Below are 16,699 nucleotides of genomic sequence, written 5' to 3'. Positions count from 1 at the left end.
AAATATGTATGTTTGGGTTAAATGTTGTTGGTCAGATGATAAATAGGATAAATGGCCTATACATAACTCCAAATGTTATTTGCAGGATTTATCACCGTCCTCTAGTTTGTTACTGTGAAGTGGTGGAGTTGATATACAGCAAATAGCCCTATTTGTTTGAGTAATGTTCGAATCCACATTATGGCAAGAAATACTCAACTTAGCTAAGAAAAAAATACTTTAAGAAAAAATGTCAAATGTCAGTTAATCCGAATTTTACATGAAAGAATTCATGTAAAAATTCAAGAACTTTGAAAGTATCCTCACCATCAAAAAACGATGAAAAGAATGATGAAACTGGCACTCATCAGGACCACCCCAGGAAAGTATGGATCAAGAAGGATCATTTATCAGCCTCAAAAACTACAAGTTAACAGCTTCCTAAAGTAAAAAAAAGCACCTAAACTGCAATTTCTTTACAGTTCTTCACTACATTACCCACAATCCCCCTGCCGTGACGAACGCCACCGTGTCTCAGATAGGGCTTGTGATTGGCCGGCTGCGCGCATGCGCGTGTTTGGGTTGTTGACAGTGAGATGGCGGCGCTCGGAGATGCAGCAGCGCCGGGTCTGAAGGGGTTAATCCAGCAGTTTACCGCGATTACAGGTAAATAACCGGGTTACCGGCCGCCGCGGGGCTCCGGCGCGGGGCAGCGGGGTCCCCGCGGGGCTAGGAGCCGCAGGGCGCGGGGTACGGGCCGCCGAGCCGCCGCTGCGCTCCGGTTCCCTGCAGCAGGCTAATGCTAACATGCTAAGTAGCTTAGCACAGCTAAGCTAACCAGCTAACCCACACAAACACACAGTGCAGAGTACAGTTATTATACATTATATAGTGAATAAACACAGTATTTACAGTATTTTTTACAGATTAATACAGATTAAACTGCAGTACAGCTGAGTCGGAGGGGGTAAAATTAACCCCTGCTTTAATTTAAAGCTGCAGATCTGCAGCCTGAACTGGAGAAAAAAGGAGAAATGCAGTTTATCTGCTGTAAAGTTGGAGATCAGTGATAATCAGAGCCTCTCCGGGCTGCAGTTCAGCCTATTAAAGCTTATTTACCCGCAGAAATCTGTACACAAGCAGTGCTGTTCCTACTTTTAATAAAATAGGTGTTTTTAATAAACAATAAATAGTTTTTGTATGTTTTTAAATGAAGTTACAGCTTTCTTCTCCTTATGGAGAGTATTTTGTAACTGCTAAACATGAGAGAATGAGTGAGAGAGTGAGTAAACTATTTATATTACAGTATAAATATGAAGTACTCTACCTTCTGAACTTCTGAGCTGTAGTGAGACAGTGCACGATGATATCAGAATTATATCGGTATTGGTACTTGCTGACCTGTTTCTTGTATGTTGATTCTATCGTTTTATTTAACCTGATAATTTAATCAGAAATGCAGTTTATCTACTGGAAAGTTAGAGATCAGTCATAATCAGAGCTTCTCCAGGTTTGGTTTTAGTATGTTTTTTAAATTAAGTTACAGCTTTCTTCTCCTTGTGGAGAGTATTTTGTAACTGCTTAACACGAGAGAGTGAGTGAGAGGTGAGTAAACTATTTATATTACAGTATAAATATGAAGTACTTTACCGTCTGAACTTCTGAGCAGTAGCAACACAGTGTTTACTTCGCTAAAATGGAGAAATGCAGGTTTTCTCATTATATCAAAGCAGAATTCCCCAAGTTTCTAATAGAATTTGTGCTTTTTGTACTCTTATAAAAATACAATCTTTGTGTAAATTATTAGTTTTTTTTAATTATAATTTATTAATGAATGCACGATGATATCAGAATTATATCGGTATTGGTACTTGCTGACCTGTTTCTTGTATGTTGATTCTTTCGTTTCATTTAACCTGATAATTTAATAAGAAATGCAGTTTCTCTACTGGAAAGTTGGAGATCAGTCATAATCAGAGCTTCTCCAGGTTTGGTTTTAGTATGGTTTTTAAATGAAATTACAGCTTTCTTCTCTTTGTGGAGAGTATTTTGTAACTGCTAAATATGAGAGAGTGAGTGAGAGGTGAGTAGCCTATATATATATTACAGTATAAATATAAAGTAATCTATCTTCTGAACTTCTGAGCTGTAGCAACGCAGTGTTTTCCTCACTAAAAACAAAAAAATGAAGAAATGTTTTCTCAACACATTAAAGATGTGATGAAATCTATAAAAAATACCTTAAATAAATTATTATATTTTATATTAGTTTTATTATTTTATTTGTTTTATTAATGTTCTGTTTTTTTAATGAATGATGATATCAGAATTAAATCAGTATTGGCCAATAATTGCTTTTTTTTTGTCATTCTTTTTTTTTAATAGCAACTGTGTGTGTGTGTGTGTTACTTCATATTTCAAATTTCAATATAAATGAAAAGTAATCTACCTTCTGAACTCCTGAGCATTAGCGACACAGTGTTTACCTCGCTTAAAACAAAAAAAATGGAAAAATGGGGAAATGCAGTTTTCTCATTCTCATTATACTAAAGTACAGTTACCCACAAAAAATATATAGAATTAGTGTGCTTAATAAAATACTTTTTTTCATCAGTAAAACACCCCCCCCCAAAGGACATAAAGGACCATGGCTGGGTTGCACTAATTTTACACAAGTTCTTTCTTAAATTTTTATCAGTTAACAGCTGTGCTGAACTCATCAAGAGTTAATTACTTGAATTTCTTGTCTCTTAATAAAGTGTTTGAGAGCATCAGTTAAAGGAAAGTAGTGAAGAGGTAGAGTTACAGGTATACAGTGAGTATTTGAGTAATGTTCGAATCCAGGTTATGAGAAGCACTAAACTAAACTACTCAACTAAGTAAAGAAAAAAATGAAAAATAAAGACCAGTCGATCCAAAAAGAAGAATTTCAAGAACTTTTAAAGGTTCAGTCCACCACAAACACCATCAAAAACATTATGATGAAACTGGCACTCATCAGGATTGCCCCAGGAAAGGAAGAGCGAGAGCGTGAGTACTCTGTTGTACAGGATAAGTTAATCAGAGTTACCAGCCAAGTTTACTACATGATTCCTTATGTGTTATGTTGATTATTGGTTATTTTAAGACTCCAGATGGCTAAACTGAGAATTATTAGTATGTAAAACGTTCCCCAGAATTTAAACAAGAATCTGATCAGTGTGTTTTCTGTATTTTTGTGTTTTTCTCTGTGTTCAGGAGCTACAGAGAGCGTGGGGAGGCACATGCTGGAGGCATGTAATAATAACCTGGAGATGGCGGTCACCATGTTTCTGGATGGAGGAGGAATCCCTGAGGAACCCAGCACCAGCACCAGCTCAGCCATCGCCTCGGGCAGCAGACACCAACACACAGCAGAGTGAGATACTGACTGAGAGGAGATATTACTACTGTTATTATTAGTTTTATGATACTGAAATAAGAAGGATGTAACATAAATAAGCCTTAATTATAGGGATGCAACGGTACAGTGTTGCCACGGTTCGGTTCGTATCGCGGTTCTTGAGCCACAGTATCGGTTCGGTTTCGATATATATCAATATTAGAGCTTAGATTCTCTACCCGAACCTGAAAAACAGTCTGTGACACAGGCATCTCTTTTTTTTTTTTTTTTTTTCTCTCTAATTTTTCCCAATTTTCTCCCCAATTTACACGGCCAGTTACCCAACCCACTCATTAGGACTCCCCCTATCACTAGTGATGCCCCAACACACCAGGAGGGTGAAGACTAACACATGCTTCCTCTGATACATGTGAAGTCAGCCACCGCTTCTTTTGGAGCTGCTGCTGATGCTGTAGCATTACCGAGTAGCATCACAGCGCTAACGCTCGGAGGAAAGCGTAGCGACTCGGTTCTGATACACCAGCTCACAGACGCCCTGTGCTGCAGACATCACCCTAGGAGTCATGTGGGGAGAGAGCGCCATCTAATGTACCCACCCGGAGGGAGCAGGGCCAATTGTGCTCCCTCTGAGCGCCGGCAGCTTGATGGTAAAGCTGCATGAGAGGGGGTTCGAACCTGTGACCTCCTGCTCATAGTGGCAGCACTTTAGACCACTGGACCACTCGGCGACAGGCATCTGTTTTTTAATGCTATTTATATTTTATATAAAGCTCTGGTGTGATGATCACAATACAGCCAAGTAACCAAGTATTATCATCAAAGAAAACGAACGAAATAACAGAAACTGAAAGTAAAAAAAAAAAAATCCTTAACCCTTGTGTGGTGTTCTGGTCTGTGGGACCTGTTTTCATTTTTCATCAAATGAAACTAAAAAAATATTTTTTCTAACTCAAACTCATTGGCATTGGCTCATTTTTTGTGAAAAACACATATATCAAAACACATTTTCGATAAACACACACTGTACACCCCCCCCCCCCACACACATCTTACACATTTATATTACATACAGTATGTTTGGCCATACATTGCTTCATTTGTAAATTTGAAACTAAACAAATTTTCTACTCATATCTTGAGTTTAATTCATTTTCTTTTACATTTTATTAAAAAACTAATAAAAAAAGAGTAGCACTTTTTGAAAGAAATGTAACATAAGAAAGGTAAAGGGCAAATATTAACCATGTAAGCTGTTTATATTGCTTGCAATTTAGGTGAAGCGAGCATGTGTAAAGAATTTTAATGTACTAGAATTGCTTAATTTTTAAATAAAATAAATAAACACTTAAAATAGATCACTCTGTGTTTATTACATCTATATAATAGATGAGATATATAGATAGATAGATAGATAGATAGATAGATAGATAGATAGATAGATAGATAGATACTTTATTGATCCCCGAGGGAAAATTCTTGACATCCAGCAGCAGGTGTGTATAGTACACAAAGTTACAAAAAGACAAAATATAAATGATACATAAATGATAATATATGAGTTTCACATTTTCAACTGAAATAAAGTAACTCTTCAATGTTATTCTAATATTTTGAGCTGCACTATTATTGTTTATCACAGTAATAAATCTGATTTTCTGTTTTTATCCCGGTAGAGATGAGGTCAGAGCGCCGATCCCTCAGAAGCAGGAGATCCTGGTGGAGCCGGAGCCTCTGTTCGGAGGTAAAAACCTCTTATCTCCAACACTGTGAACCCGATACAGTCAGAACCGGGTCTTTAACTGTGTTTCTCTCTCTGTCTCTGGGATTCAGTACCAAAGAGGCGCAGACCGGCCCGGTCCATATTCGACGGCTTCCGGGACTTCCAGACCGAAACCAGTAAGTAGTAACAGAGAGCACTTCAGTTTCTGAATCAGTTTCTCTGATGTTGCTATTTATAGGTTTATATTTGAGTAAAATGAACATTGTTGTTTTATTCTATAAACTACAGACAACATTTCTCCCAAATTACAAATAAAAATATTCTCATTTAGAGCATTTATTTACAGAAAATGAGAAAAGACTGAAATAACAAAAAAGATGCAGAACTTTCAGACCTCAAATAATACAAAGAAAACAAGTTCATATTCATAAAGTTTTAAGAGTTCAGAAATAATCAATATTTGGTGGAATAATCCTGGTTGGTTTTTAATCACAGTTTTTTTCATGCATCTTGGCATCATGTTCTCCTCCACCAGTCTTACACGCTGCTTTTGGATAACTTTATGCTGCTTTACTCCTGGTGTAAAAATTCAAGCAGTTCAGTTTGGTGGTTTGATGGTTTGTGATCATCCATCTTCCTCTTGATTATATTCCAGAGATTTTTAATTTGGTAAAATCAAAGAAAATCATCATTTTTAAGTGGTCATTTTTAAAATGAGGGCAACCCTCATTTTCTGCGCAGCCAAGATATTTTTACAAATACAAGGTTTGAAATGCCAATAAAAATTACAACTACATTTAAGAATATTTAAAATAACAGTGAATAAAAGTAAAATAAAAATAGATAAAAAGAGCTTAAAATAAAACTTGAGGTTTAATTGATAAGAAATTAAGATAAAAAGAAAGATAAGAGATTAACAATAAAAAACAGTAAATATTAAGGTAATACAAACTTACATACTATAATAAAAAATATTATTAATAATACTATTAAAAAATAAAATAAAACTAAGAGAAGAACTAAAACAAGAAATAAAAAAGCTAAGAATAAATAAGATTAAGTAAAACAAGTACTGACTGTCACAGCGTCAACCAGCAGCTCAGTTTCCTCTGCTGAGAAGAGTTTGTTGAACACGTCCAGGTAGCTGCACCGTTACAATAGCAATCCACCAAAGTCAGAGCTCACCTGATCTACTCTTAAAGAGAATGATGGGCGATAAGAGATGCTCTAATTGGTTTATTATTTAACGTTATGCCCAAAATTAATGACTTTTATGCGTTTTGAGCTGCACAAGGTGTACTTTTCCCGGCGTTATGATAGCAAAGACACACTAACACGCCCTATATCATGCTGCACGGTGCACGGTTGGTGTTTAATAGCTGTTTCTCTCTGTTATTTTCTGTTCCTGCAGTCAGACAGGAGCAGGAGCTGAGGAACGGTGGGGCGATGGATAAGAAGCTCAGCACTCTGGCGGATCTGTTTCGGCCCCCCATCGAACTCATGCACAAAGGCAGCTTTGAGACGGTGAGGAGCTTAACACTGAAATAACTGGTTATTCAGCTCAAACTGATTTATTGTACTTTTATTGTATTTTATTTTGTTGCTTTACCTCTGATTTAAAGGGTTAATTGTAGTAATGAGCTGATTCACATTCTTTCAGTTCCAGTACTGATGCTAGTTCCAGTAAAAGTGTTATAATTAGTGCTGTGCGATATGACAATAACGATAACTACGGCCCGCGGGCCATTTGCAGCCCGTTTCCTTTTTTTGGAGCGGCCCGCGAGGTATTTTAGAGATAGAATGAAAGTTGGCCCGCTGTTAAGCAGGTTTTTATAATGTGAGATTCAAAGTTTGAACGCTAGGTGTCAGAAACGAGCCAAAGAGTCGGAGAGGGTGCGCATTTCTAGCGCAGAAAAACGGGATAAAGAGTCTAAAAGCAGAGAGAGTGCACATTTCTAGAGCAGTAAAACAGGCCAAAGAGTCTAAAAGCGGAGAGAATGTGCATTTCTAGCGCAGTAAAACGGGCCAAAGAGTCTAAAAGTGGAGAGAGTGCGCATTTCTAGCGCAGTAAAACAGGCCAAAGAGTCTAAAAGGGCCGAGAGTGTTAAGTTGTATGTATGTTATATATAATGGGAAATGGGATGGGTGATATGGCACAATATTGTAGGGGTATAATAATGTAATGTAAGCAATTATATTATTTTGTCATATTTTTCCAAGAATAACTGAAAACATACTTAAATGTGGTATATCATGTTATATATCGTTATCGTGATATAAAAAAATTCCATATTGTGATATAAGATTTTTCCAATATCGCCCAGCACTAGTTATAATATATATATATAACGTGTTAGGCACCTGTGGGAAGTTTATTATCTCAGTAAAACACATTGAATCAGCATTACAATTAATACAAACAGCAGTTTTAAAAAAGCAAAAAGTTGTTTTCCTTAAAAAAACATCTCCTAATCTCTCCTTCTCATCTAATAGAGTTTAATAGATTAATTTATTTCTAGTTCTCATCATATTAATCAACACCTGGTTTGATGGTAAATTACTGGTAATGTGGTAAATCAGGTGAGCTGCTGACGGAACTGAACATAATAATAAACACATGCTGACTGAGGAGCATCCAGGAGAAATCTGTATCTAGAATCTCTACACTTTATTCTTCAGCTCGGCTCACAGAATAAAACATACTTATAGTTAAAAATGAAACGTAAATTTCTCGTTACGTTTTACTGAATGTATGTTAATTTGCATCTGTTCAGGTCATATTTGGTGCTTTTTTTCAGGTAAAAACACTCATATTGCTGAGATTAGTGGATTAGTGTCATTTGCTTTGATGCCTAAAACCCAGTACTGTATAATTTTATTTATTTTATTTATTTGTTTTTAGATTATCACGTATCACTTATTATCGTTGGTATTGTGCTGTGTACATCATAACTTCATTATGGGGAAGTGTGTTACTAATGGGTTTCTTGGTGACTGAGCTCCCAGCTACCTTGAGATCATTAAGCTCCAGAGCAAGAAATTTTACGATTAACTTTTTTCCCCCCAATTTAATATTTTTTTTTGTGTATCAGGCGAAAGACTGTGGGCAGCTGGAGAACAAGTGGCTGATGATCAACATCCAGAACGTTCAGGACTTTGCCTGCCAGTGTCTGAACAGAGACGTGTGGAGCAACGAGGCCGTCAGGACCATCATCAGAGAGCACTTCATCTTCTGGCAGGTAAATATACACCATATACACACACCTCAATAAACCACCTGTCTGTCTGCATCTGTCTGTCTGTTAAATATCTATCTATCTATCTATCTATCTGTTGGTCTGTCTGTCTCCCTGTTGGTCTGTCTGTCTCCCTGTTGGTCTGTCTCCCTGTTGGTCTGTCTGTCTCTCTGTTGGTCTGTCTGTCTCTCTGTTGGTCTGTCTGTCTCTCTGTTCGTCTGTCTGTCTATCTCTTTGTTTATCTGTCTGTCTCTCTGTCTGTTTATTTGTATGTCTATATGTCTGTCTGTCTCTGTTTATCCGTATCTGTTTATCTATCAGTCTGTCTGTGTCTGTCTATCCGTCTGTCTATCTGTTTATCGATGTCTGTCTGTGTCTAACTGTTTATCTGTTTGTCTATCTGCCTGTCTATTGGTTTATCTGTCTGTCTGTCTGTCTGTCTCTCTGTTTATTTCTTTGTCTGTGTCTCTGTTTATCTATGTTTATCTGTCTGTCTGTGTCTAACTGTTCATCTGTCTGTCTCGCTCTATAAATATATTTTTTAATTACCTAAACAATAAGATTAATCTTTAACATTTCAATAATATTGCAGGTTATTAGTATAGCATCAGTGAAATAAAGAAATGTATTTTTTTTAGCAGAAATGGAAATACTATAATGCAAATATATATATATATATAATAAGCATAACTGTATTTAATATCATTTTTTGAGCCAGTGACTAATGTAAGTTATTGATATAACGGGCTGTTCTGTGTGTTTTTATTTAAGGTTTATCACGACAGTGAGGAGGGTCAGCGCTACATCCAGTTCTACAAACTCAATAAATTCCCTTATATTTCCATTCTGGATCCTCGTACAGGTGAGATTCATTCATTAATCTGCATTAAACTGTGGAATATCCACTTATTGTGTAAAATCTATTTAGTTTAAAATGTATTTTGTTACACTGTATGTTTTATATAAACGTTAAAATATTTTGTAGGTTTGTAAGGAAAACGTTTTGAGGATAGTTCTGGGTAAAATTGCATAAATATAATATTCTGGATGTTCTGATGTCTAAGAATAGGCAAAACGTTTTTCATGTGTAGTTTCACATTTAAAAATAATATAAAACCCACAACATTATGTTCTGATATAGCCAACTTTCTGATTCTGGTTAAATAATGTGTATAATAAAAGCATTTAGGGGTGGGCCAAATTGCTCTAAAATAATATTGCACATTTCTTTTTATTTAGTATAAATAACAGATTCATTCATTCAGTAAAAACAAACTAATATATAAACATTTGTCTATTTAAGAAACTTAATTAATAGATGACCAAGACCATGATTTTGTGTAAAATAATAAATGTGTCACAAAATAAAAAATGAGATAAAAAATGAAACAAGAATAAAATCTACCTAGTGCAACATATTTAGTGCTTGTGCATAAACTGCAAACAAACAATTAAATCCAGCAGGCTACTCGCTGCCACTATGATCAGGAGATCGCTGGTTCGAATCCCGGTCATGCAGCTTGCCATCAGCTGCCGGAGCCCGGAGAGAGCACAGTTGGTCTTGCTCTCTCTGGGTGGGTACAGTACAGTAGATGGCGCTCTCTCTTTCCCCTCATCACTCCTAGGGTGATGTGGATCAGCACAAGGCTGCGTCTGTGAGCTGCTGTATCAGAACCGAGTCGCTGCGCTTTCCTCCGAGCGTTAGCGCTGTGATGCTACTCTGCAGTGCTACTACATCAGCAGCACCTCAAAAAGAGTCAGTCTTCTTAACCTTCTTGGTGTTAAAGGAGCATCACTAGGGATAGGGGGAGGAGTCCGAGACGAAAATGGGATAAAAATTTAAAATAAAAAATATATATAGTAAATAGCTACCAACAACAGATTTCTTAATTTTTCTATATAATATCTGGATTAATCAGGTCAGAAGATGGTGGAGTGGAATCAGCTGGACGTGACGTCGTTTCTGGATCAGGTGACGGGGTTTCTGACGGAGCACGGGCAGCTGGACGGCCTGTCCTCTCAACCGCCCGCCAAACGCGCCCGCTCTGTAAGAACCGCACACTCAGAGTGTATATACATAGAGTGTGTGTTTGTGTGTGTGTGGGTGTGGGTGTGTAGGTGTGTGGAAAACTTATTTAAAGTGTGAACATACTATACCTGTATATGATTTTTTTTTTTTGTTTTGTTTATACATACTATCACTCTATTCTCTATTCTTACCAGTTTCAGTTCCTTTCTGAATGAGCCGTTTAAGGGCTCTGTCACTTTTATGCAAATAATAAGCTGTTGCTGGCCACGCCCCATGTTTACGCTAAGCATTAACCACATATTAAAGTTCTTACATCTCACCCTTCATTTGTAGGTATAGATCCCTCTCTCAGATGAAGTCTGCTGGCTAATCCTGCTGTGTACTTAAATTAACTTTCAGACCTTAAATAATGCAAAGAAAACAAGTTCATATTCATAGAGTTCAGAAATCAATATTTGGTGGAATAACCCTGATGGTTTTTAATCACAGTTTTTTTCATGCATCTTGGCATCATGTTCTCCTCCACCAGTCTTACACACTGCTTTTGGATAACTTTATGCTGCTTTACTCCTGGTGCAAAAATTCAAGCAGTTCAGTTTGGTGGTTTGATGGTTTGTGATCATCCATCTTCCTCTTGATTATAATCCAGAGGTTTTTAATGTGGTAAAATCAAAGAAACTTCCAGCCCTCCTTAAAATGCTTAAAATGAAATGCAAATATTAACAGAATTTAGATATTTGATCATATTTTGATCAGAAAGTCCAAATAAAATTAGTACATATATTTTCATTGGTATCACCAAGTTTACAAAGGAGTTTATTAATGGTTATTAATTGGGTTATAAACCATTAACAAGCAGTTATATCACATGAATAAGAAGGGCAACAGTGGCCTGTCATGTATCAAATAGTGATAAAGTGATTCCACATTTATTCTCTTTTCCATCAGTCAGCATCATGTTACGTATCTGTTAATAACTTTAGTTACTATACTTTACTATAATAACATGGCATTCTATATTATTTATTATTATTAGATTAGATTATGTTTAAAATGTTATTTTTATTGTTGTTCATTCTATTTATGTGTTTACTAAATGCTTATTAATTTTGTTTTTAAAGTATTTACAATGTCATTATTAACCATCAATAAACTCTGTTATGAACTATTTATAACCCCTTTATAAAGGAGCTTTTTTTTTTAAAAGTGGTACCTTTTCATTAATACGATCTGGTCTGGGGGCTTTTATTATGAAGACCACAATGGCAGATTAGCTGTAATGGCTATCGGCTAACTGGCGATGCTAACTCTTTTTTTTTCCGGCAGGAGAGTTTGATTGACGCGAGTGAGGACAGTCAGCTGGAGGCGGCGATTCGAGCGTCTCTGCAGGAAACGCACTACGAGTCGACCGACGCCAAACCCGAGTCCCGATCCGACGACGACTCGGACACAGAGGCCTTCTCCGACAGCGAGGGGCTGATATCGGTGGACTGCTCCGACAACGAGCCCGTGGGGGGCGTGGCCGAGGACTCTCTGGACGGACGCGTGTCGTCAGAACAGACCCCGCCCACCAGGCAAGACAGCCCCGCCCACCACAGGAAATCTCCACATAAAGAGCAGAACCACAGAAAAGAAGAGAGCAAGAAGAATCACCTGGAGCCTCCAGGGCCGAGCCACCGACCGCCGGACCCCCAACCGCAGCGGCAGCACCAGAACTCCACCCCACCCCACAGCTCACAGCCCACCGCCGGCAGCTCGGAACCAGAGGATAACGGTACCTACGATATTATTATTATTACTAAAAATAATATAAATATCATTATTATTATAATATTACTATTATTATTATTATTATAATCATTATTATAATAAGTATTATTACTATAACAATACTTATTTTTATTATTATTATCATTATTATTATAATTATTATTATCATCATTATTATTATTATTACTATTATTATTATTATTATTATCATCATTATTATAATTATCATTATTGTTATTTTTATTATAATACTTATTTTTTTTATTATTATTATTATTATTATTATTATTATTATTATTATCATTATTTATGTGTTTTAAAGGGACACTTATCTAGGAAGCTGTTAACTTGCAGTTTCTAGGGCTGGTATCCTGTACAACAGAGGAAACTCATGCGCTTCCTTTCCTGGGGTGTTCCTGATGAGTGCCAGTTTCACCATTATAATGTTTTTGACGGCCTTTTTAAAAACATTTTTTTGGACAGTTTTGTCCTAATGAGCGAAATCTGTTTAGAATTATGTTAGTTAACATTGCAACACTGAAGAAGCATAGACCTACAGAATATTTAGCATAAAGCCTACAGCAATGCGGCGATGCACTGCACAATCACTAAACCGAAATAGAACCACAGCAGTAACATAATTTACAGTTACTTAGTAGTATAGCCACACCTGAGCAACCACCTACAAAGACCTTAGCAACCACCTAGCAACACCATTGCAACCACCATGGAAGCCATAAGAAAAGATACGATAGCTTCATTGTCATTGCACAGTGTACAACGAAATAGGCAACCACCAGAGGGCGCTCTAAACACTGTGATTTGAAACAAAGGCTCTAAACTGGATTTGGATTAAAATACCCAATATTTTATCCATTAAAATATACCTGGACCCTTTGATCTGACTATCTATCCATCCACCCGTCCATCCTACTGTCTCTCCGATAAAGTGTGTGTAAGGGTGTGTAATGAACACTTTGGCTTTACATGACTTGATTTATGTTTTTATTTTTTTAGGTCCAAAGGCTCGTCTAATGCTGAGATATCCAGATGGCCAGAGGGAACAGATAGCGCTGTCTGCTAATGCTAAACTCATGGTATGTATTAAACTTTTTTAAATATATCTTATAACTTAGATCTACTGACCTTCCTCCAGGAGAGTTCAACTACCTACAAACCGCATATTAATCACAGAGGGATATAATTACAAGTAATATATATTAATTATATATTAATATTAGTATTTATTGAAGCAATAAACTTGTTTACCCATATGACTGATAGGATGATGCGCCACCCATTAAAAACAATTGACACTTGAGCAGCCATCTAGTAACTAAGCCATACCATAGCAACCACCAAGGATGCCATAGCAACACCTTAGCAACACCATAGCAACCACCATGGATATCATAGAAACCCCTTAGCAGCCACCTAGCAACTACTAAGCAACACCATTGCAACCACCACAGAGGCCATCGCGACACCTCGGCAACCACTTAGCAACACCATAGCAACCACCATGGACACCATTGCGAGCACCATTTATGCCATAGCAACACCTCCTACCAACACCTTAAGAGCCACATAGCGTTAGCAACAACATAGCAACCGCCATGGACACCATTGCAGCCACCATGGGTACCATAGCAACACCTCAGCAACCACCTACCAACATCTTAGCAGCCACCTTAGCAACCACCATGGACACCATTGCAATCACCATGAATGCCATAAGATCAGACAGCTTTATTGTCATTGCACCGTGTACAACGAAATAGGCAACACCATAAAAAACACCACAGATACCATTGCAACACTATAGCAACCACTAAAGATACCACAACTGCTGTGTAACAACTTAGCAACACCATAGAAATCACTTAGCAACATCATACTATGACCTGGAAATTTATTTAGCAACCACTTAGCAACACCAGAACAACCACCACAGATACTATTGCAACACCATAGCAACCGCCATGGACACCATTGCAACCACAATTTAAACAATAGCAACAACTCAGCAACCACCCACAAACATACTGGTGGTTCTGGAGGTTATTGATGATAGAACCGTGTTCTATTTTTATTTTTTTAAACCATGTATCCACCTGTTGGCCCCGTCCTGTTCTGAAACGCGGGCAGGTACCTATTTAAGGATACCATAGCAACCAGCCTGCACAATTTTAGCGTTTTTTTCTTTAGGTAATGTGCTTCTCTAGTTATTAATGTATTAATTCATTGTGTTTTGTGGTCTGCAGGCTCTGGTGCGACACGTGCAGTCGAAGGGTTACCCGAACGAGCGTTTCGAACTCGTCACCAACTTCCCTCGCCGGAAACTCGCGCACTTGGACTATGAGATCACGCTGCAGGACGCCGGACTGTGCCCACAGGAAACCGTGTTCGTGCAGGAGAGGAACTAGCCCCTCGTTTCGGTTCCAAGCCCCGCCTCCTCTGTCCTCTAACGGCCAATCATCTTCTCGGAGAACCTCGGCAGCGAAGTGGACCGCGCCCCATCGACCACAGCGATTGGTCCCATTTTTCTCCCCTCCCCTAAAGAAAAAGTAAACGACCCCCCTGGAACGCGGCTCTCGGTGGGCGGGACCACAGTTGGTATTTATTTGTGAATAAGAGGCTCCGCCCCTCTGTCGGGTCAGGTGGGCGGGGCTCTGTCGGTTTGAGATTAAGGCTTTTTACTGGTAAAATTCTGGTGGTTCTGGAGGTTCTTGATGATGATGTTTCGACCTCTCGACGAGTGACATCGCATTGATTGACAGGTGGCATTTGCATTTGCATTTGCATATGATAAAGGAAAAAAAAAAAAGACAAAACAATAAAAACCATGTTCTATTATTTTTTTTAAAACAATGTATCCACCTGTTGGCCCCGCCCTCTTCTAAAACCCGGACGACGGCGACGACGATGCTGGACCCGTGCTCTGGTGATAGGGGGCGCTCTTCAGACCATATTTAGAGGAAATTAAGAAAATAAACCCTCAGATATCTGATCTGCACTGTGCAGGGATGGTGTAGGGCGGTGCATTTAGTTATAGTGAGTTTCTGTCTTTTCTTTTTTTTATATGCTGCATCATTTCCACAAAAAAAATGTTGATTCTGAAATATAACCGTGAAAAAAAAGGGACGTGTGGTCCGTTTCCTGTGTTCTGTTTGCTCACTTCCTGCCTTCGTACTTCATGTTTTTGTGAAACGTGAAAATGAGTATGAAAATGTATCGCATAGATACCTTCGTTCTCCTCCAGCATTCACAAATACATCACTTTATCATCTTAAAAACACATTCTTAAGTGTATTTTTTAAGATTTTAAGAAGTGATATCCAACACAAAGTAGCACATCACTGTGAAGTGAAACGAAAATAGTGATTTTCGAAATTTTTATCGAACAAAAGTGTAAAAAAAAAAAAAGTGTGACGTGGAAAAGTATTCAACAGTTAAACAGTCATGTCTTTCAGGTATTTTAGGACTTGGATCAATCATTCTAACACATGAATATTCTCTGATCTAAATCATTATAGCTCCACTGTAGCTCTGGCTGTATGTTTAGGGTCATCGTCTTGCTGGAAGATCTCAAGTCTTTTACAGCCTCCAACAGCTTTTCTTCTTCCAGGTTTGTTCTGTATTTATTTATCTCCATCCATCTTCCATCCATCAACTCTGACCAGCTTCCTAAATCTGTCCCTGCTGAAGAAAAGCTCATCCCCACAGCATGATGCTGCCAACACCATGTTTCACAGTGCAGTGGGGATGGATGGTGTGTTTCATGGTGATGAGCAGTGTTACTTTTTTCCGTTTTTATAACCTAACCCTTCTTTAAACTTCTTCTTCTCCACAACTTTATCTCTGAGCTGTCTGGTGATGGTGTTTGTTCACCAACAAACCACAGAGCAACTGTATTTATATACTAAGACTAAATTACACACAGCTGGATTAACTCTATTAACTAAATAAGTTAAGACTTCTGAAGGCGATTGATTAATTGATTGCACTGGATTTTATTTGGAGTTTTCAGAGTAAAGGGGGCTGAATACTTTTGCACGTCACACTTTTCATGCGCGTTTAAACTTTAGATTTTTATTTGATTAAAAATATATAAATATATAAGCACAGTTAGGTGCTACACTGTGTTGGTTTCTTGGAGAATGAGAGTATTTGTCCGACTGCAATTTGTGCCTAGTGTAAAGTTTGGCTGAGGGGGGATCATTATGATTATGGTGTGGGATTTAATTGTTATTCAGGATTTTTTTAACGAATCTCTTTAAACTACATGTAAGTTTGTGGTTTTAAAGTGACAAAATGTGAAAAAGTTCAACAGGTACGAATACTTTTTTAAGCTACTCTAAGACTTTTAGTAGTATCTGCTAAAAGCGATGTATTTGGGAATGCTGGGAAAGAATCGAGGCAAGCTATTCAACAAAATCTCTACAACTCAAGTCCATTTCACACCGGAGTTCTTCTCCTTTAAGGACGGTAAGGATGGAGGGATGGTGCAGAATGTGGCGAGGAGGTGTAGGAGTGTGAGATAATTGTGTAATTATAGTTGTAGGAGATTTTTATAGCACTGT

The 16,699-nt window shown here is 37.8% G+C and overlaps 1 protein-coding gene across 2 annotated transcripts; it reads left to right on the top strand.

Annotated features, from left to right (window-relative positions):
- The first annotated feature begins 538 nt into the window (after positions 1-538).
- Positions 539-15,260, top strand: ubxn7 (UBX domain protein 7). 2 transcript variants are annotated; one of them, XM_022668342.2, is made up of 11 exons: positions 539-645; positions 3,217-3,376; positions 5,035-5,102; positions 5,192-5,257; positions 6,493-6,605; positions 8,174-8,320; positions 9,089-9,179; positions 10,237-10,364; positions 11,673-12,120; positions 13,134-13,213; positions 14,381-15,260. In XM_022668342.2, exons 1-11 carry the CDS (start codon positions 576-578, stop codon positions 14,540-14,542), a joined length of 1,533 nt encoding a protein of 510 aa, XP_022524063.2. In that variant the 5' UTR covers positions 539-575; the 3' UTR covers positions 14,543-15,260. The 2 variants fall into 2 exon arrangements, with proteins under 2 accessions (XP_022524063.2, XP_049332711.1); XM_049476754.1 differs by having other exon boundaries at positions 6,484-6,605.
- Positions 15,261-16,699: the final 1,439 nt, after the last annotated feature.

This window comes from Astyanax mexicanus, chromosome 4 (assembly GCF_023375975.1).
Source record: "Astyanax mexicanus isolate ESR-SI-001 chromosome 4, AstMex3_surface, whole genome shotgun sequence".
Lineage (NCBI taxonomy): Eukaryota > Metazoa > Chordata > Actinopteri > Characiformes > Acestrorhamphidae > Astyanax > Astyanax mexicanus.
The sequence above is the reverse complement of the archived record's forward strand: the minus strand, read 5'-3'. Positions and strand labels throughout refer to the sequence as shown.

Excerpts from the sequence above, each read along its gene's own strand:
- ubxn7 (XM_049476754.1), top strand. The coding sequence starts at position 576 with ATGGCGGCGCTCGGAGATGCAGCAGCGCCGGGTCTGAAGGGGTTAATC. Across the intron at positions 646-3,216 it reads GCAGTTTACCGCGATTACAG|GAGCTACAGAGAGCGTGGGG; the intron begins GTAAATAACCGG and ends CTCTGTGTTCAG. Across the intron at positions 6,606-8,173 it reads ACAAAGGCAGCTTTGAGACG|GCGAAAGACTGTGGGCAGCT; the intron begins GTGAGGAGCTTA and ends TTTGTGTATCAG.